Source organism: Anomalospiza imberbis, chromosome 23 (assembly GCF_031753505.1).
Source record: "Anomalospiza imberbis isolate Cuckoo-Finch-1a 21T00152 chromosome 23, ASM3175350v1, whole genome shotgun sequence".
In the NCBI taxonomy this organism is placed as follows: Eukaryota; Metazoa; Chordata; class Aves; order Passeriformes; family Viduidae; genus Anomalospiza; species Anomalospiza imberbis.
The window spans coordinates 684,581-706,475 of record NC_089703.1 but is presented as its reverse complement, the minus strand read 5'-3'; the positions used below and the strand labels follow the sequence as shown (position 1 = coordinate 706,475).

At 53.4% G+C, this 21,895-nt stretch overlaps 1 protein-coding gene across 7 annotated transcripts in view; it reads right to left on the bottom strand.

The window, feature by feature from the left end:
• Positions 1 to 21,895, bottom strand: part of EPHB2 (EPH receptor B2) — a 152,594-nt gene that overhangs the window by 42,602 nt on the left and 88,097 nt on the right. For all 7 annotated transcript variants that reach the window (XM_068212811.1, XM_068212812.1, XM_068212814.1 and 4 more), the window contains exons 4-5: positions 2,025 to 2,180; positions 1,350 to 1,685 (exon numbers count right to left, since the gene is read on the bottom strand). In XM_068212811.1, coding sequence (XP_068068912.1) covers positions 1,350 to 1,685; positions 2,025 to 2,180 — 492 coding nt within the window. The remainder of the gene's footprint in view (positions 1 to 1,349; positions 1,686 to 2,024; positions 2,181 to 21,895) is intronic.

Here is a 21,895-nt window from a genome sequence, read left to right as displayed (position 1 = left end):
CTCCTGCCCCCAAGCAGGGCTGTGCCTCACTGGCATCCTTCCACCTCAATCCCACTAAGCCAAGCCCCAGCCCCGGCCTGTGCCCAGCTCCAGATGGCTTCCAGGTGGGCTGGAATGGCAGTCTCTGGCCAGCAGCTCAGTGGGGCTCGCTGCCCCTGGCACAGCTGCCAGAGGGCTGCTGGGGGACCCTCCCAGGACTAGCACTACCAGCCACTCTGGCCATCCCTCCCCCCAGCAAAGCCACCCTGCACGGAACTGGAGACCCCGACTGAAACCCTCCCAGCTCTGTGCTTCAGCTGCTTCACCAAGTGACTCTGCAGTGGCATGGGAACTGGAGCAGATTCCCAGGCTGTTATCCCAAATATTCATCTCCCAGCCCCTCTCCTGTGCAGCTCTCCTCAGTCTGTCCTGGCTCTCTCTACAGTCCAAGCAGAGACTGCAGCTCCTATCAAAACGCTGGAGCCACCTCACCTTCCCTCCCCAGGAACCAGGAGTGTGTCTGCAACACTCTGGTGGAGCTGCAATGATGTTTGAGACAACAGCCTCAGGCCCAGGCACACCCAGTGCTGCAGAGTGATGCTGTGACACCAGGGGACAGTGCCACCAGCTGTTCTGCTGCCATGATGGGGAGGCAGCTCTGCCTTGGGGCACGCTTCAGCTTTTAACTGAAATAAGGGATATTTTGACACTCAGAGCTTGAGATTCACTCAGGAACTGCCAGGCACTCATCACTACCAACATTATGGAATAAGCAACACCTTACCCTGAGACAGAGTAAAAATTTAACAATTCATCCCCACCTCTTGTCCCCTTCCAGCCCACAGAGGCTCAGCCAGCACTGCCCAGAGACGCTGCCCACCCCTGATGCCTCAGGTTTTAGCTTTTATATTTTTCAGATTCTATTCTGCTTTAATGTGTAAGTCTAGGCATCATATTAGGGGATAGTAAGCTCTCTCCACACAACAGGTAGACAAAACAATTCCTTCTCCAGCTGGGGACCAAGCACAAATGATCCAAATCTCAGGCCCAAGAGCACAAACAAGGTGGAATGAAGAGAGAAAACAAGAAGGATGGGACTTCATGGGCTAAAGCTGGAATGGGACAATGAACCCCAATATGCAAATGGAGCAGAGCTTATAAAAGTGTGAGACCCTGTGACCGGTCGTGCATTTTGTGACCATTTTGGGTTGTGCTGCCCAAGGTGGATCTATTTGAGGCCTTTTAATAAATCCCTGCTTTATTCTTTAGCTCCGTCTAGTCTCTGTTCTAGATCAGCCTTCACAAGGCATCACCCCAGCCCACCGCACCCCGGTGTGCGAGCTCAGATGGGAGGCGGCTCCGGGCCTTACCGGCCTGGTTGGTGGTGATGTTCACGGAGGCGAACTGCGGGGAGAAGGGGCTCTGGTCGGTGACGCCGTTGACGGCCTGGATCTCGAAGGTGTACTGGGTGTGTGCCAGCAGGTCGCTGATGTAGATGCGGGGCTCGGTGAGGCCCAGCTGGCGCGGGGCGAACTGCACGTTGTCGCCGCAGCGCGTGCAGGCCCCGCGGCCCGCCCCGCAGCTCTTGCAGATGATGTTGTACACCAGGTCCTCCCGGCCCCCCGAGTCCCGCGGAGGGCTCCACTCCAGCATCAGCGACGTCTCGTTCACGCTGGAGATCACGGCCTGGGGGGCGGACGGGATGGCTGGAAAGGGAACAGACAGGAAGGTGTGAGACGGCTGCACCCCTCCTCCTCCCCATCCCTGGTCAGGACTCTGTGTGAGCCGAGCTGGGTGCTTCTCTTGGTGTCAGGGATGTGTGCAGCAACCTCGGCATCCAAAGGTAAGAGTGGGAATGAAACTTCTTACCCCAGGCCAATTTGATTGTGTGAAAGTCCTGGCAAAATTTACCAGTTACTTCGTGTAGTGTCCTTCAAAACCCCACTGGGACAGACACCTTTGTCAAGCATCCCTCAGTGCTTTGACTGAGGATCATCTCCTTTCCCCACCACGTGGTCCCCTCCCAGTTGCCCAGACCCACGTACTGGTGCATGGCATGTCCACGGGGTCGGCGTCTGCCCGGTAATATCCATTTCGGCACACGCAATTTGTGGCCCCTTCCGAGGTTGTCCGGCTGTTGATGGGGCAGTGGACACACCCTTCATCCCCCTGGCTGGCCTTGAATGTTCCCGAGGGGCAGCCTGGAAGAGAAGAGAGCAGTGGTGAGCAGTGAGAAGGGGGCTGGGGGCATGCCTGGAGCCCAGCACTGCTGCCAAAACAATCCCTGGGGCTCTGCAGACTCCAAAGGAAATCCTGACAACTGCAGGTGAACACAGTAGAGAAGGAGCAGCTGGTTGGAAGGCCCTGAGGAGGCACCTGCAGAGATGGGTCCCCATGTTGACACCTCTGTCCCCAGCCCCCAACCATGAGTGCAGAACAGGGATTGCAGGAGTGCAGAGGGAATTTTTAGCCACTGCCACATAAGAAGATGTGAGTGGCTGTACCAGGTCAGACCATGGACACCAGAATCTTCTCCCCAACAGTGACTGTCAGGGGGGTTTAGGCTGGAGATCAGGGAAAGGTTCTTCCCCCTGAGGGTGCCAGGGCATTGCCCAGGCTCCCCACGGAATGGGCACGGCCCTGAGGCTGCCAAAGCTCCAGGAGCATTTGGACAATGCTCCCAGGGATGCCCAGGGTGGGATTGTTGGGGTGTCTGTGCAGGGCCAAGGGCTGGATTTGATCCCTGTGGGTCTCTTCCAAGTCAGGATATTCCATGATTCCATGACCACCCAAGGAGCAGGGCATGAACTGGGTGCATGTGTTGCCCACAACACTTCCCCACTCCCTTCTAAGATGCAGCTCCTTCACTCAAGACCCCATGTGAGTGCTTCTTCCACTATGTTACCCACTCATTTTTTATTCCCTGCAAATGTCCTGCACCTGTTTTACCCGTAAAGAGCCCTGTGCGGTAACCACACGCTGCAGGAAGAAACTGCTGCTCTCTGCTTCAAAGCCAAGCTGCCATTCTTGATGCCAGCCCACATTTCCATTGCTGATGGACACTCAATCACCATCTGCCTTGTCCACAACCTCTAGAGCTGTCCAAATCTCTGTCATGCTCCACACTGCATAACAACATTCACTAGTTTGTTCTCTTATTTTTTCAGCAATGCTCACATTATTTTTTAATCACCGACTGTGAAAGCCCCAAGATCTGAGTTGTGAGGGACATCAGGCCAGGTCCTAGCTCATCTCTGTGCCGGTGTGTGTGAATTGGTCTACTGGAAGATGCCCCTGCCCATGGCAAATGGTCTTTCAGGCACCTCCAAACCCAAACCATTCTGTGATTCCACCATTCCATAACCTGGGGTTGTTTTCTCCCATTTGTATCACCTCAAGTCTTTCGAATTCCAATTGCCTTCTCATTCCCTGGTCATGCTGTCTCTTAGGGTCCTTTTGCAACTCTCCACAGAGTTTTGTCTTCATGACTTTGCAGATGTCAGCACTTGTAAATGTGGCACTTGGGGACATGGAAGTGCTGGGTTGATGATCCTAGGGGCATTCCCAACCTTAATGATTTTATGACTCAAACAAATTGTTGGTTCTGCTGAGCAGTAACAGCGGGCTGGGCTCTCCCTCCAGCCTCTGAGCCCTCACAGGTGAAGAAGATGCTCCATAAGCAGCAGCCACTCAACCCCACGTGTGTCCAGCCCCACAGGGGGGTGAGGGGGACATGGGGGTGTGTGGTGCCTACAGCAGACAGCGGTGAAGGCTGGACCACACAGTGATCCAGCACTTACAGATTCAGCACTCATGGATAAAAGCTTTCAGCATCAGAAAGTCCCTTCCAAGCCCAGGGATCACCAATGCCCCAAGAAAGGCTCGGCTCAGACCGCTCCTCTGTGGTTACTCCTGTTGTAACTTTCTGTTGCTGTGAATTCTTACACAGCCTGAAGAGCCTGGGGGAGGCAGGTGGTTCCTGTGCTGAAACAAGTTTAACAAACTTCTCCCTGAGTCACCTGCCAAGGCTCCCAGGAGTGAGGCAGATCAGAAAACAGCCTGGAAAAAGCATTCACTGGGGTTGCTGTGAGCAAGAGCCATTGCTAAGAAGTAGCTATTTCTTATTTGGGAAAAAAGGAAGAAAAGAAGGCTGGTTTTTTTTCTTCAGTTGTCATCTCCTTTCCTCCAGAATTATCCTCAGTTTCCAGTGAGAAAAGCTCTACAGAGAAATTCCATCAGCCTTCCTGCTTGCACTGTCCCTCCTTCCTCTTATGGTCAAAGGAGCTGTTGAAAAATAGGATCCTCCTCATGTTCCTGCATCTTTCCATCGACCCCTCACCTATTCGATTCCATTCCTGACCCACTTCCCTTGGGACCAGCCCATCTCAGAGGGTGTTAAGCTGTTGGGAGTGGTGATGGCTGGGCAGTTCTGCATTCCCCAGAAGCGATGGGGACATGATAACAGGCTTCCTGCACTAATACCAATATTTGAGACTCACAAAAGACCAAGAGAAAAAATTGCTCTCATCTGACAGCCCAGGCAAAATGCAGGGTCATTCCAGCAAGGATAGTTTCAGACAGGGGCCTCTTTCACCTTCCTGAGGTTTATTTTAAAAACAGATACTTTCTTATAGCGCTTCTTCTGCATCAACACAGAGAGACATCCCAAAAGTGCCCAAGCTGTGGAGTGTAGTAACTACTCCAAGGGATAAAAACATTCCCCACATTGGCCCTGACACAGGTCAATGGCTGGAGAGGGATAACAACTGAGGCTCAGTGGTTGTTCCTCAAAAATACCAAGCTGGAACACTGAAACTCTTTGCATGAGCCACCAAAACACAGCCAAAAGTTTTGGCAAGTCCCTTCCTCCCCAGCAGGTCCTGCATGGGATAAAACAATCCTGGAAAAATCAGAACTTCTCCGAAGTGAAATGTTCTGAAATCATGTGTAAAGACAGGAAAATCTTTGAAATTTGATGAAAAGTCCTTTTTTATTGTTGATTTATTTTTCTCCAGTAATGACAACCTCCAGAAGTAAAATAAATGAACATTGACTTCAAATCTGATCTGCTCCCTCCAGGTCTTCCCCTGGGTGAGAAAACAGATTTTCTTTATTTCTTATTTCCAACATTAACAGCAAATCAAAAGTGAAATCTTCACACAGGGGCCAAAATCCCTCCTGCCTGAACCATGGGAATGCTCTCACCATGTACTGGAAGCATCACGGAATCATGGAATATCCTGAGCTGGAAGGGACCCAGAGGGATCATCAGTTCCACTCCTGGCCCTGCGCAGACACCCCAACAGTCCCACCCTGTGCCTCAGAGCGGTATCCAAAGGCTCCTGGAGCTCTGTCAGCCTCAGGGCTGTGCCCATTCCCTGGGGAGCCTGGGCAGTGCCCAGCACCCTCTGGAGGAAGAACCTTTTCCTCATGTCCAGCCTGACACAGTCATGAGGACACCCCAGTTTTCTGCCCTGGGAGGTGACAGCAGTTTTGGGACATTGCTGCTTTTCCTTAGGCTTGCAGCAAGGACATCCCTAGAAATTCCTGCTTGGAAAGAGGGAATTGAAACAGTGAAAGCACAGAAATTTCTACTTTATCCAAGCATCCTTCATCGCTGGAGGGCGATTTCGGTGCCGGTGGCTCTGGCCCCATCACTGCAGCAGTTTCCCCCACCTCCAGCACGGATGGGATGCTAACAGGGGCTCACAGGGACCTTTAGCTGCCTGGCTGCTGCACAGGTCCATGGATGGCTGCCTCGCTGGGGTATGGCTCTGAGGCAGCCTGCAGTGCTGGCTGTGGCTCTCTCCAGCAAGGCTGGGAATGCTGAGCAGCACCGGGGGTCCTTGTTTCCCACTCACTCACTCCCAGGGCATGGAAAGGTGCCTGGGAAGGCACGTGCTTTGGGAATCATGGAATAAACTGCGCTGGAGGAGACCCACAAGGATCCTGCCTTCCCTGCAGAGGACGACACCAGGATGTGGGAGGCCAGGCCACCTCTGCTGCTGGCACCAAGCTTCCAGCCCTCCTGTCCCCGGGCAGCTCAGCAGGGAAAGGCATCCTGTGGCTCAGGGAAAAGCCTTTGGCCAAATGTGCAGGAGGGGCCACACAGGGGCTCCCTGTTTCCTTCATGTCTCACTGCCTCTCTCTAAGCAAATGTTTAATTAATCCAGTGCTGGGCAGGCTCCAACCAGGCTCCCACCAGGCTCCCCTGCATCCCAAACTGCCCTGGCCTTCAGAGTCCACCCCAAGCCCCTCCTGGAAACAGCTCTGAGCAAACAGCTCCCTCCTGCAATAAAAGTTCTTAAATGGCACCTTCAGCCCATGGTGAGGGCTCTGAGGAAGGAAGGATTCGTCTCGCCCCCTCTGCCTGGCCCTGTTTCTCCTGGCAGCAAGGATCCCTGAACTCCAGCGAGGCATTTTTAAAGGCTGATGGAAACCAGGCAGCCCTGGCTGTCAGGATCTGCCAGGAGCCTTAAATCCCCAGCCTTATCTCCCCACTGGCTCCTTTCTCCCTGCGGGGCCGGGGCTGGGGGCTGGCTTTGCAGCTTCCCTGCTGCTGCAGGAGCCAGGGCTGGTCCCCTTGGCCACATCCTGCCTCCTGCCCTCCTCTGTGGGTTTGAGGGTTCCTCTCCATGCTTTTGGGACTCCTCCTCCATGCTCTTGGGGTCCCAGCCCCACAGCCCTCCCTGCTCCCCCTGGCACACTCATCACCCCACAAACCCTAGGTGAGTGCCTTGGCCCCACACCACAGTGCTGCTCCCACTCTGACCCCACATAAAATGAGTCCCACAGATATGCTCTTATGGAGAATGAGGAAAACAATGTCCTGGGCCAAGCCACGAGGAGCATGGCCAGGACACAGGGGGAGGTGTTTTCCTTTCCCTTGCCAGGCACTGGGGATGCTGCCATGGTTAGGCTGGGGTTGCCCAATTCAAGGGTGATATGGAGAAGCAGGAGAGTCCAGTGGAGAGTCACCAAGAAGGTCATGCCTGGGGCACAGGGTGTAGGAGAGGTGGGAAGAGCTGGATGGGGGAACTGGGGATACTGGGGTAGAGGGGGATCTAACTGCACCTGATGAAGATAGGCTCAAACACTTCTCAGGCACCAGACTCTGCCACACAGGACAAGGACCACAAGTTCAGACAGGACATTATGAAAAGCTACTTCTCCAAAAGATGGTGCTGACCTGGGAGAAGGGTGGTAGAGTTCCATCTTTGGGGTAGGTCGAGCAGAATTCCATGGCTGCCTTGAGCTCATACTGGTGGCACCCCCAGTGCAAATGGACATTGGACATGAGACCCCAGACCCTCCTTGATCAGCACTTCTGGCTCTCTGCTGTTGTGGTGTGTGGGGTATTTCATGGAATCATGGAATGGCAGGACAGTTTGGGTTCAAAGGGACCTTAAAGCTCATCTCAGCTTCAATTACCTTCCACTGTCCCAGGCTGCCCCAGGCCCTGTCCAACCTGGCCTTGGACACTGACAGGGATGGAGCAGCCACAGCTTCTTTGGGCACCCTGTACCAGGGCCTCCCCACCCTCACAGGGAAGAATTCCTTCCCAATATCCCATCTAAATCTACTCTGTTCCAGTTTAAAGCCATTTATGATGTTCTGTGCAGAACTATTATGTCAAACCAGCTCTGAATTTCCCCCTTTTTCCTTCCATCAACCATACCCTGTTTGGAAGATGAGGTGGGTGCTGCAATGACATTGTCACTTTTCCCATATTCTGCTCCATTCTGTCCCTTGCACCTTGACCCTTGTTTTCAATTCTGCATCCAAACAGGTATCACCTTGTCTCACTTGTAAATTTGTCCCTTCTTTGCTTGTTCCTGTTCCCCGTCCCTCACCTGATGGGGTTTGTCCTCTTAGTGAAAGGGTGGCCTTTGGACAACCCAAAGCAGCAACACTGCCTTTGGATCACTTCCAATTCTGCCCTGGTGTCCCCATCCTGCAGAGTGCTGCAGGGAAGAGGAGTCAGTCAGCCCTTGAGGAGGCAGGTGGTGACACCTGAGCCCTTTGGGTGCTGGAGCTGGCTGCTAGCTCGGAAAGAGCGAGGAGCTGGGACCTGTAGGTGCCAGCTCTCTGCACTCTCCCTTCCCGGGGCCACACGGGTCCTCCAGTTTCCTTAGGGATAAATTTAATTAGCAGCCTGCACTGTTACCTCATCCTCAGATAAGCAATTAATGCCTTTGCCAGGTGCTGTCACTGCCAACAGCTCTGACAGCATTTGGAAAGCAGGGGAGGGAAATACAGGAGGGAAAACAGGGTTAAATGAGATTAACTGGAGGGGAACCTCCATGATGTGGATTACAGAATTGTCAATAAAGGGAATGGTCCCAATGCAAATGTTCCTGTTTAACCTCATCATTCTCCATGGGATGGGAATGGAAGCCAGACAGCACAGGCTGCAAAAGCATCCTCCTGGCCTATAGACTCGTCACCACTGACTGGGCACCCTGCACCTCACCAGCAGCTCCAGGAGATCACCTGGGTCCCATCACCTGCCCACAGGCACTGCTGCTCTGGCCTCACAGCTGGAGGTGCCAGCAACCCAAACCCCACAACAATTCCTGCAACAATGCTCCCCACCAGCCACCTCAGCTGCCCCCAGCTCCATCCCAGGCTCCTTCAGACACAGCTCCCTCAAAAGTGCCCTGCCAAGGACTTCCACGTGTGCCCTGCCTGTCCACAGCTCATGGTGGTTTAAGAGCTCACATCTTGTTCTCAGCATCATCTCCTGTGTCCCTTGGTTCCCGGGTAGAGGGGCAGTGCTGGGACAGCATGGGGCTGTGACAGGACCTTAGTGCTGGGGTGTCACAGAGGTTTGGAGAGGACAGGACAGGGCAGGGCCCTGCTCTGGGAGCTCCCCAAAACAGACCACATTGGAAGGTCTTGCAAGGGCCAAATACACCCTGACCTCTGGCCAGGCCTTCCTTTGTCCAAAGCTCCACAGACCCAGGCCAAGGGCCAAGGATCAAGAACCAGCCTTTGGACACTATGGGACAAACCAATAGTGCTCATCACACACCAAACCCAGGCAGGTACAGTTCCCTGCTTTCCTGAGAGCATCCCCAGCCTTGGGCAGGACCAGTCTGACCCAGCCCTGGCAGCTCTCTCCCACTGCTGTGCTCCAGCAGCAGAGCTGAGTTCTCACCTGGGAGAAGCTTCATACCAGGGGCTTCCCAGCAAATTCCCCCCTGCAGGTTCCCAGGGTTCACAAGGTCACCTCCCTTCCAGCACTGCTCCCAAGTTCAGGCATCTGGTGAGCCCAGCACACCTGTGGGCAACACACCTGTGAGTCCCCAGTCCTGCTGGGGGGAGGGCACATCCATCAGTGCTGATGGGATTCGCTGTCAGAGAGAAACGCCTGGAATTTCACACCTGCCGGGTCAGCCTGGTTCAGCCTCCCCAGCCTGCCACGGTTCTTAAAGAGAAATGTAAAGTTTTCTATCCCTGCCTGAGCATGTGGGACTGGGATGTCGCCAACATCCTCAGAGTACAGATGGAGAAGACCATAATCCAGCATTTATCCTGTCAGGGCCATCCACACACAAGGGGAGAAGAGGACTTCCCTGTCCCTGTTTGGGGTCAGTCTCCTCTCCCAGGAAACAAGCAAAAAACCAAGAGGAAATAGCTTCAAATTGTACCAGAGGAGGTTTAGATTGAATATTAAAGAAAATTTTGTTATGGAAAGTATGGTCAGGTATTGGCATAGTCTGCCCAGTGCAGTGGTGCAGTCACGATTCTTGGAAGTGCTCAAAAAACACATGAGTGTGGCAGCTGGGAACATGGGTTAGTGGAGGCCCTGAAAGTGCTGGCTTAATGATTGGATTCAATCTTAGCGAGTTTTTCCAACCTTAATGATTTCAGGATTCTCCAGTTCTATCCCAAGGAGACGTGGATCTGTGTGTCCATCATGCCACTGTAGACCAGGAGTGGCTGCAGCCCAGAGGCTCAGCTCACTGCACACTTCCAGAAGCCTCTGTGGGAAGCTGAAACCAGGGAGTGAGTTCAGAGCTCAGGAGCACAGTGCTGGTGGCAGCAGATGCCTTCAAACTCCTGGCTCGTGCAGACACCTGAAGAGCAGCCCAGGATGGAGCTGCTCCAAGGCCAAGCTCAGTAGCTCAGTGCTCTCCTGAAGCAGGACACTCCCCACCCCAGGAATGCCAGGTGATGCTGGCCCAGGAGCAGTCCCAGTGCCAGGCATGGGGGCAGCAGGACACTGCCAGGGCCTGCACAGTGTCAAGCTCCAAACCTTGTCTGGGAAGCTTGGCACACATAGAATGAACCAGAGCTCCAGGGGCTGGACAGCAGCATTGCCTGGGAGCCCTGGGGTCACTTGCATGGAGCAGGGGAGTACTGGGACACTGCTTTCATCTCTGGGGTCCCAGCACAGGAAGGACATGCAGCTGCTGGACTGAGGCCAGAGAAAGACAGAGAAGCTCTGAGGGCTGGAGCCCCTCCAGAGCCAGGCTGGGAGAGCTGGGGGTGCTCACCTTGAGAAGAGAAGGCTCCAGGGAGACCTCAGAGCCCCTTCCAGAGCCTAAAGGTAATCAGGAGATTACCTTTAGGTAATCCCTCTCCAGCCCTCCTAAAGGTAATCAGGAGATTACCTTTAGGAGGGCTGGAGAGGGACTTGGGACAAGGGATGGAGGGACAGGACACAGGGAATGGCTTTCCACTGCCAGAGGGCAGGGTTAGATAGGATATTGGGAGGTGGGGAGGCCCTGGCACAGGGTGTCCAGAGAAGCTGTAGCTGCCCCTGGATCCCTGGCAAGGCCTGTCCAAGGCCAGGTTGGACAGGGCTTGGAGCAACCATGGGGTAGTGGAAGGTGTCCCTGCCCATGGCAGAGGTGGAATGGGATGGGCTTTAAGGTCCTTTCCAACCCAAACCATTCTGGGAGTCTACGATTTTATATTCTTAAACATGCAGCTCAGGCCAGCAGCACATCCCTTTGCTCTTGATGTAAAAACTGAAGCACTGCAGACTCACGCAGTCACTATTCTGAGCCAGCTTTCTCCAAGAGGTCCCCCGAAGGATTTAGGATCTTCATGTTTTGTTACTTTGTTTGGTCTTGTTTAATTGTTTCCCAAAGCTTCTGCCTGGGAGAGCTGTGCCTCGGGAGGGAGGCGATGTTAACCATCACAGGAACACTTCCCAAGGATTTAATGCAGGGAAAGGAACAAACCAAGCAGGCAAGTGGTGACATCAAAGTTGCACTGATGGAAAACCCCTAATCCTATAAACCCTTCCTGCTTTAATTGGTGTTAAAACAAAGATAATCTTATCTCAGCCCTATAAAAGAAGGGATAGGATGTTCTTTCTAAAAGCCTCTCTAAAAGCCCTCGTAAACTTGACTAACATTCCATGTTTCCAGCCCAAGGAGAACGATTTTAATCCTAAAGGAAACAGGAAAGCAAAAAGGGAGCTTTTCCTGGACAAGAGCCCTTCAAGTGTCCCCAGCCCTCTTGGTCCTGATGCCAATCTGGAGGCACAGCCTGGCACTGTGGGGCTGCAGGGGACAGGCACAGAGCGCCCAGGACCAGACCCAGACCGGGGGCACCAGAGCAGACACAGACCAGGCAGTGTCTGCACACTCCCAGATGTGAGCAGAGCCAGGACCAGACCCGGGACACATTTGTTCCTCCCCCTCCAGGTACTCCAAGTACATCTGGGGCTGCTCAATGTTTGTACCTGTCTCGTCTTCACTCCCTTGTCTCAGACGTTGGAGGAGCAGTTTCAGAGCCTGAGATGGGGGTCTCTGAAGGAATCCCCACCTGACCCAGCAGTCCCACTCCAGCGTGCAGCCAATGGCACTATTCCCAAACTGCTCTGCCTTGGCTTCCCCCAGCACCAGCAGCCCTCCCACCCCATGCTCCCCTCCCCATCTCCAGCAGTGCCCTCCCCAGGGCACAACAGCTTTTCCAGGTGGAGCTGGGGATGGCCAGGAACCCTTGGAATGGAAGTGGACATGTTTAATCATCACACTTTAATGCTCCTTAGCACCCAGTTGGGACAAGTTCAAAGTGCCAGTTGGTTTGGTGCCAGCAGCCACTTTCCAGATGACAACACTGCTCTGTGTCAGCCCTCGGTGCTGAGTGGAACTGGCAGAAGAGTGATTAAAAATGGGCATTATGGTGGGTTAAGTCACTGGGGGAGCTGCACAGAACCTTTCCTTCCTGGCCTGCAGTGAGTAGAGAAGCTGTGTGGAGGCAGCACGGCCTGGGAACAGCAAACACTATCCACCTGTGCTTCCCAAAATGCTCTGAAGGAGGCCTTTGAAAGGCAAAACCCAAGGAGAATCAGCCATCCTCCAAAAAAGCTTCCAAGTGCACTGGCAATGAAGAGCTGTTCCAGTTTGGGCTCCCCAGTACAAGAAAGGACTCCAGGAAAGGCCACCAGGATGCTGGAGTTCATGGTGGGCAAGGAGAGGCTGAGGATGGAGCCTGGAAAAGAGAAGGCAAAGGAGAGACCTTGCTGCTGCCTGCAGGGTGGAAGGAAGGTGGAGCCAGACCTCAGAAGGAGGGCAAGACTCTAGCTGGCACATGGAAAATTCCAGCCTGACACAAGAATGTTTTTCACCATGAGGGAGGTCAAACACTGGAAGGAGGACCAGAAGCACAGGGATCCACATCCTCAGAGATGGTCACAGCCACCCCCTGGGAACTGAGCTGCTTTTCTGTCACTCCAGCTGCCTACAACCAATTGAGCTTCCACTTCTCAAGGTCCAGGAATTGTTTGTAGGAGCAGACTGGGAAAAAATTCCCTTTTCCCTTTGCTAAAGCAATCCCAGTTGAAGAGAGGTCCCTTCCCCACAGCAGAGCCCCTCGGTGCTGTCGTCACCACGGCTCAGGGACTGCAGTGCCAGCCTGCAACTCCAGCTCTGCTCCACAACTCCATCTGGCCCTGCCACCTTGGATTCCCTCACGTCCCAACAGCCACACTTCTGGTGCTCAGACGTTTTCAGGGCTTCCCCAGCAACCTGAGCTGCAGCAGCTCCATCCGGCAGTGAGCCGAAATTGGAACACTGTGTTTGTTCTTGCAAAGTGAACTGCAAGGATTACCCAAAATCGCTGTGTCTGCAGGCACCCGATCTGCTAAGAGAGCTGGGGCTCCACTGAAACAGGCCCCTCATGGCTGGGATCATTAGGGCTGGAAAAGCCTTCTGAGATCCTCGAGTCCAAGTGTCAACCCAGCACCGCCAGGGCCGCCACCAAGTGCCACATCCACAGATTCACTGAACAATTTCAGGGATTGGTGATTCTACCACTACCCTGGGCAGCCTGTGCCAATGTCTGATCATCCTTTCTGTGAAGAATTTTTCCCTAGTATCCAATGTAAACCTCCCCTGGCACACAGCTTGAGGCCATTTCCCCTTGCCCTGTCCCTCATTCCGTGGGAGCAGAGCCCAGTCCTTACCTGGATGCCCCCTCCTGTCAGGGAGCTGTGCAGAGTGAGAAGGTCCCCTTTGAGCCTCCTTTTCTCCAGGTTGAGCCCTGCCAGCTCCCTCAGCCTCTCCTCATGAGACTTGTGCTCTAACCCCTTGACCAAGGAAATCCATGGAAAGAAGACAAATCGCTGTAATCAGCACATGATTTTTTGACAGAAAACAGGAAAAACAATGTGGGGTTGTACAATGCAGTGTGAGAAAACCACTGTCAACTGCAACTCTTCCCAAAGAGCAGCCTGAGCCATCCTGCACATGAGAACCACCAGTGTGGCCATGTCAAAATCACCCTGTGCCAGGGACGTGCATGTAAGGAAAGCTAAATTAGGGATTTTAGACATTATTTCCTAGGAAATCTTTTATAAAGCCTCCCTGTGTTGCATGAGTGTAATGACTGCCACAATTCATGGCTGAACAAACACCCAGGAGCAATTCCCACTGTCTACATTCCCTGTGCACTCCATGTGTCATTGGGCTGTAGTGCTCGTGCAGCACTGAGGGCTGTGAGGGATCAACATCAGAGGGAGGAGGCTGAGCCCTCGGTCCCCAGGCCCCCATTCCACTGATAACTTTCTCTAAAAGGATGCTCTGATGAGGGAAAAACATCAGCAAATAATTATCTCTCTAAATCCATCAGGAGCAGTGCTTAATGGAGGGATCTGAGAGCCAAGCATGCCAGAAAACAGATGGGAAGAGGCAATTTTCAACAGCCCATAATTTCCATTATTTGGGTGGGTTTTGCCTACATCCATCAAAATGCACCTTCCACATCTGAAAGCTTTCTTCCACCAGATTTCATACTTCCAAACCCCCAGACTTTTCTACTCCCACTGGAAGGCAGTGCAAGGAACTTGAGCTGGAAAAGATGTGAGGTCACTTAAAGAGAAGGTTGGGAGATGCTGGCTAGTGTCAGCTGTGTGAAGGTTGAAGTAGCCCCTGCCTCTGTGCATTTAGAAGTACCTCTCTGTAAATCAGGGTCTTCCCTGCTTCCCAGGTTTCCAGGGCTCTCCCACTGCGCTCGAGGGCTGGCTGCCAGCCCCGGCATGAGCACGGAACAGGTTCCCAGAGATGCCAACAAGGCCATCAAGGACAGAGAGTACAAATGAACCACTGTGAATAATAACCAAAATAGCCTCAAATAAAGTTGCTGCTGCCCCCAGGAAAAAGGCAATTCATATTTTTACAATAAAAATTAATTCTGAACCAAAAATGACAGTGAAGCAGTAAAAGTGCATCTTAAAAAGTCATGAACTGGTAGCAGTGGCTTTAAATTAGTCAGCAGAAAATACAGCAGTTGGTAAAAGCAGTGGAAAGAACAGGGCCCTTAAGATTAACAGCAACAAGACGGAAATCAAGAACACAAGAAAAATGAAGCCACAGTCAAGAGATAGGCCTGTCCCCAAAATATGGGAAAATCATCCACTGTGCCACAGAAGGGAAGGGATATTTAATCATGTAGAGTATGCATAGAGAGGGATTCTTTCATAACCAACACTTCCCTAAAATTTTCCATTCCTTCCTAAGTAGGAGGAATATCAGCTATGGGCTCCCAGAGCAGGATTAGATAACTGGGACCCAAGAGCTTTAAGGCTCAGCCAAGGAAACTCTGTGTTCGGCTGCTGGTGTTGATGAAATCCGGCCTTGTGAGGCCACTGTGGGGAGGCAGACACATGGATCATAGATCATCCCATGCCAAAGGAGCTCCAAGGGCAAGAGTGCTCAGCTCTCCTGGCCAAGGAGTGCTGAGCTCTCCTGGCCAGGGGTGAAAAGTACAACAAGTGACATGAAGTAAAGTCCCCTGATAGATTTTCTTGGTGTTGCTTGGCTCAGAGGGGACTCAGACACTCGGAGCATCCTCCCAGTCACAATCTGCACAACGTGGTGCTTGGCATTGTGTGTCACAGAGAAAGCAGGGTGGGAAACAGCAAGGGAGCTGCAGACACCACGCTGAGTGTGAGAGCCCTACATGGAGCTGAGCAATGGATCTCAGATGGAGAGGACCCTCTACTCTGCTCTGGTGAGACCCCCACTAAATGCTGCCTCCAGCCCTGGAGTCCCCAGCACAGGAAGGATGTGGAGCTTCTGGAATAAATCCAAAGGCTGGAGCCAGGCTGAGAGAGCTGGGGGGGTTCACCTGGAAAAGAGAAGGCTCTGGGGAGACCTTAGAGCCCCTTCCAGTGCCTAAAGGGACCCCAGGAGAGCTGGAGAGGGACTGGGGACAATGGATGGAGGAACAGGACACAGGGAATGGCTTCCCACTGTCAGAGGGCAGGAAGGGATGGAATAGAGGGAAGGAATTGGTCCCTGGGAAGGTGGGGAGGCCCTGGCACAGTCTGCCCAGAGCAGCTGGGGCTGCCCCTGGATCCCTGGCAGTGCCCAAGACCAGGCTGGATGGGGCTTGGAGCAACTTGGGACAGTGGAAGGTGTCCCTGCCCATGGTAGGGGTTTGAATGAGATGGGCTTTAAGGTCCTTTTCTACCCAAACCATTCTGGGATCCTTTGAAGGCAGAGAGTGCCCAGCACCTTGGGTCAGTCCTGGATGTGATGTGAGAACTTGCACAGGCAGCGTGGCACAACCAACAATTCCCTCTGCAGCCGTGTGAAAACACAGAGAGACTTGGGCCTCTTAATCCCCAGACTGCCCAAGCATCAAGCTCACTTGGCTAAGAGGGGTCCCAGCAGTCACTCTGCAGGGACCTTCACTGCCCTTCCCCAAGGTTAGCCACTCCCAGAGCCCATGGCACGTCTGGGGCTGACACCAGGATTTCCTCTGTCTGCAGAGGAGAAGGGGAAGGCATCCACGCTGCCTCGGTGGGAAGCAGCTGGGATATTTGGAAAAGGGGCTGTGGTTGGAGAAGGGTTTTCTTCAAAGCACAAGGCTCCTGGAGCAGTTCCAGGCAGAGCTGGGAGCAGGACAGATGGCAGAGCCCCACTAATCCAGATGGGCAAGCCCAGCCCAGCACTGCACAGCTCCCTGGGACAGTGCCAAGCGCCAGCTCCCGTTTGCAAGGCCCCACTTGCTCGTACAGATTAACCCAGCCCTGAGAAGGTCCCGTGGGGAGACACTCCTGTTTGGGAAGATTTGAGCTCTGATTGATGAAGGATGTGGGACTGGAGCAGAGAGAGGAGAGCAGAGCCAAGCTGGAGCATGGGATGCATATCCCAGCCCTCTCCTGCTGTAATCCTCACCAGCAGAGTGCAAACCCCTGAAACTCCCCAACCTGACACATCCTCATCCTTCATCCCAGCAAGAACGTGCTGCAGTGCAGGGATGTGAACAAGGAATTGCCTTATTACTAGGGGAGCACCTCACTGTTCTCAACAACTGCTTGTAAGGAGGTGGTTGGAAGGTAGGGGTGGGACTCTTCTCCCAGTAACAAGTGATGGGACAAGAGGAAATGGCATCAAGTCATGCCAAGGAAGGCTTCGATTGGAGATTGGGAAAAATTCCTTCACGGAAAGGGTATTGGACCAGGCTGCCCTGGGCAGTGGTGGATTCACCTTCCCTGGATGTATTCAAACGAGGTTTAGATCAGGAAGGTGTCCCTGCCCATGGCAGGGAATGGAATGGGATGGGCTTTAAGGTCCCTTCCAACCCAAACCACTCTGTGATTCTCTGACTGGTCCCTCCAGGCAATGAGAAGCAAATCCAAGCAGGCACAGCTGTTCCAGGGAACCCCTGCCTCTCCCTGTGCCCCAGAGCCGGGACACACCATGGAACAGGCTGCATGCACAAACCAGCAGCAGGAGAGGGCTGCAGGCAGCTCATGGTGTGTCCCTGAGCCTGCCCACGGGCCCTGGGCCAGCCCACACAGCCTGTCTGGGGGGCACACGCTGGGCTGGGGCTATGCCCTGGGCACTGCTCATCCCGGCAAGCAGCAGCACACAGAGCACAGCAGGGCCCCTGTGCTGGCCACCACTGCCCTCCAGTCCATCCCAGCACAAGCAGTGCCATGGTACTGGAACCCAGATGCTCCCAGGACTGCTCTCGCTGGTCTAGAGCTGAAAATTAAATTAAAACCACGACAGGGACAGTTAATTAAAGTAGATTAGTGCGAGACTAATTAGGGACGCTGACACTGCAACCATCAAGCCCTGTGATGTTAATTAGCTGTTCATTAATGTCAGCTCCCTGCTCAGTACAGAAATATGAACTGCTGATCTTCTGGGCTTCACGTGCAGCAGAGCACATGGGATCACTGGGTCACCTCCTCCAGGGGCACATCCTGCCTTGTCAGAGACACTGTCACCAACAACAGTGTCACCCTCAACACTGATACCCTCACCCCCAGCCAGCACAGAGACACAGCCACCAATGTGCTGTCCCCACACTGTGCCCCATGGCCAGGAGGTCCCCCCACACCACCATGCACTGCAGGACACCCCAGCACCCCCTGTGAGCTGTGGCCATGTCCCTCATGGACACCATCCCTCGTGCCACTGTCAGGAAGCCGAGTGGTGCCCAGCACCCACCCACAGCAGTCCCTAAAACTGGCACCCACTGACTTCCACAAGATGGACAGACCTTGTTTCTCCTCATCCTAAACCTTGAAAAGGTACTAGGAGATAGAATTATGGAATTGTTCAGGTTGGAAAAACCCTCTAAGATCATAGAGTTTAACAGTCAACCCAGATCTGCCATGTTCACCACTAACCCATGTCCCCAGGTGCCACATCCACACCGTTTTTCAACACTTCCAGGGGTGGTGACTCCATCACTGCCCTGGGTAGCCTGTACCAATGCATGATCACCCTTATCATGAAGGAATTTTTTCCAATATCCAACCTGAATTTTCCCCAGAGCAGTTTGAGGCCATTTCATCTACTCCTGGGAAGAGGAAACATTCTCTGGGAGCAGAGCCTGACCTCCCCCAGGTGTCCCCTCCTATCAGGAGTTGTGCAGCATGAGAAGGTCCCCACTGGGCCTCCTTTTCTCCAGGCTGAGCCCCTTTCCCAGCTCCCTCAGCTGCTCCTGGTGCTCCAGTCCCTTTCTCATTCAATTTCCTTCCCTGGACATGCTCCCATCCCACCATTGTGGCCAAAGCTGAGACACAAAGAGAAAGGCTGAAGGAGATTGGAAAACCAGAGAGATCCTTGGTAGGGATAACACTCAGGATTGCAGGGAGCACAGCTGGTGCTCCAGGGAGTAGAGCCTGGGTACAGGGAACACGCATAGCAACTGCTGGGAGAACACACGGAATGTGTGGAGTACACGAGGGCTGGAGGAATCTAAATACAGGAGCTTGAAGCAGGCAGAAGGTTCCAGGGCACACGAAAGGTTACAGGGAGCTGCAGAGAGCACACATTGCAGAGAGCACACACTGCAGAGAGCACACACTGCAGGAACTCCATACGTGCTTGTAGGAATGCCACACATGGTTGTAAGGACTCTGCACATGGCTGTAGGAACTCCAAACACAGTTGTAAGGACTCTGCACATGGCTGTAGGAACTCCAAACACAGTTGTAAGAACTCTACATGTGGTTGTAGGAATGCCATACATGGTTGTAGAGAGCCTGCATGGTGACTGTATGGGCACAGCAGGGCTGTATGGGCCACAGCAGGGCTGCATGGGCACAGCAGGGCTGTATGGGGCACAGCAGGGCTGTATGGGCACAGCAGGGCTGTATGGGGCACAGCAGGGCTGTATGGGCACAGCAGGGCTGTATGGGCACAGCAGGGCTCTGTGGGGCACAGCAGGACTCTATGGGGCACAGCAGGGCTCTGGGCACAGCAGGGCTGTATGGGCACAGCAGGGCTCTGTGGGGCACAGCAGGGCTGCATGGGCACAGCAGGGCTCTGTGGGGCACAGCAGGGCTCTATGGGCACAGCAGGGCTGTATGGGGCACAGCAGGGCTGTATGGGGCACAGCAGGGCTGTATGGGGCACAGCAGGGCTGTATGGGCACAGCAGGGCTCTGTGGGGCACAGCAGGGCTCTATGGGCACAGCAGGGCTGTATGGGCACAGCAGGGCTGTATGGGGCACAGCAGGGCTGTATGGGGCACAGCAGGGCTGTATGGGCACAGCAGGGCTGTATGGGGCACAGCAGGGCTCTGTGGGGCACAGCAGGGCTGTATGGGTCACAGCAGGGCTGTATGGGCACAGCAGGGCTGTATGGGGCACAACAGGGCTGTATGGGCACACAGGAGTAGTAGGAAGCATAGACAGGTTATGGGAAGCACAGGGGTGTAGGGATACACACACAGGTTGTAGGGATAACACACACAGGTTGTAGGGATACACACACAGGGGTGTAGGGATACACACACACACAGGGGTGTAGGGATAACACACTCAAGGTTGTAGGGATACACACACAGGTTGTAGGGATAACACACACAGGTTGTAGGGATACACACACAGGTTGTAGGGATAACACACACAGGTTGTAGGGATACACACACACAGGTTGTAGGGATACACACACAGGGGTGTAGGGATAACACACACAGGTTGTAGGGATACACACACAGGGGTGTAGGGATAACACACACACAGGGGTGTAGGGATAACACACGCAGGGGTGTAGGGATAACACACTCAGGGGTGTAGGGATAACACACACAGGGTTGTAGGGATAACACACTCAGGGTTGTAGGGATAACACACACAGGTTGTAGGGATAACATACACAGGTTGTAGGGATAACACACACAGGTTGTAGGGATACACACACAGGGGTGTAGGGATAACACACACAGGTTGTAGGGATAACACACACAGGGGTGTAGGGATACACACACACAGGTTGTAGGGATAACACACACAGGGGTGTAGGGATACACACACACAGGTTGTAGGGATAACACACAGGTTGTAGGGATAACAGAGGCTGATGGGAGCTCACACAGGGGCTGAGGGAGCCCACCAGTAGCTCTCAGCCTGCTCCCTCTCACAGTGCAGCATGAGCCATGGGTACCATGCACACCACTGCACCCCCAGCCTACTGACTTCAGCCCCCTGTGAGCTCTTTGGCTGCCTGGTATCACCCCAGCCATAGGGCCTGCCTGCCCCTCACAGCCCCTAGCAGGGTTATAGGGACACAAGAGTGCTCCTGTGCCTGGTGACAGTCACAGTGTTGAGCTGTCACCCAGAGGAAATGCAGCTGCAATGGAGCATCTCCCAAAGATACTCCAGCTGTACCAGCCCCCACACCTTGCACATCCCTCAAATACAGCCACATTCCCCACCACACACCCAGAACCAAGCTACACCTTCACATCTCATATTGAAAAACCCAGGAGAGTGCTCACACCTCCTCTAACCTGTATCCTACTCCAGCACCACGAGAATCTCTTTGGATGATGCATCCAACATCAGTACCCCGGGCTACTGGAGGGTGTCCCTGCCCATGGCAGTGAGGGGAACCAGATGAGATTTAAGGTCCCTTCCAACCCAAACCATGCTGTGATTCTGTGTTTTAGCCAGCTCTGGAGCAAAAAGGTGTCTCCTGTGGCCGTGCAAACTGGTGATGGGTGGGAGCCAAGAGGGTCCTAATGGGAAGCAATCAGACTCCACTGCTCTCCTCCCCCAGAGCGTATTTAGAGCTTTCAGAAAGAAACAAAACTTGTTTATCTTAATGCTAATCAATTTATAGCAATCAAAATAAAATCCATTAGGAGCCATTCTCCATTTGAATTTCAAAGAGGCTTCTGACCCCAGGAGGCTCCCAGCTGATTGATTAGAAATTTCTGACACTAATGTGTGTCTTCGAAGGGTCCAGTGTGGCTTTAATTCCTCTCTCCTGAGACACTGATCGTGTGTTAACATCTGTCAGCCCCTTCCTGCACTTAGGGGAGGGGAAATTCATGAGCACATGGAGTTGCCTGGCACAGCTGGGGAGAAGGCAGCATTTGCTGGCTTAAACAGCTTCCAGGAATCCCTTGGGGCAAATCATTTGCATGATCCTTTTCTCCTTGGGCAAAAAAGAGCTGGAGTGCACCAAGAAATGAAAAGCAGTGCTGCAGAGCAGGGGCAGAGTGGAGGGCTGGATCTCAGGGTTGGTATTTGGCTTTTGCATCCCAGCTTAGCCCCTGACTCCTTGCGTCCCTTAAAGCCACAGGAAACACAGGATGGGTTGGGTTGGATGGAACCTTAAAGATTCCAACTCCCCTGCCATGGGCAGGAACACCTTCCATTCATCCCTGGCTTCCTCTAGAAAAACCACAGATGGCACAAGAGAAAGACAAATCTCAAACCCAGGACACGTTCACAATGCTCCCAAGCTTTTCTTTTCAATCATATTCCCAGTTTGGAAACTGCAACCTTCACTTTTGGTGGGCAGGAATTCATATCCTTCAAGGGTATTCCATAACCCAAAGTGGATTGGGATCAGTCCTGGGCAATCCTGCTCCCCCTCTCTGGAGGGGAAACAGGGAACAGCAATGAAACATATAGGAGAGGTGATTTTTATCTGGAGAGGTGGTTTCTGTCTGGAGATAGATGTAGAGAGCAGCCTTCA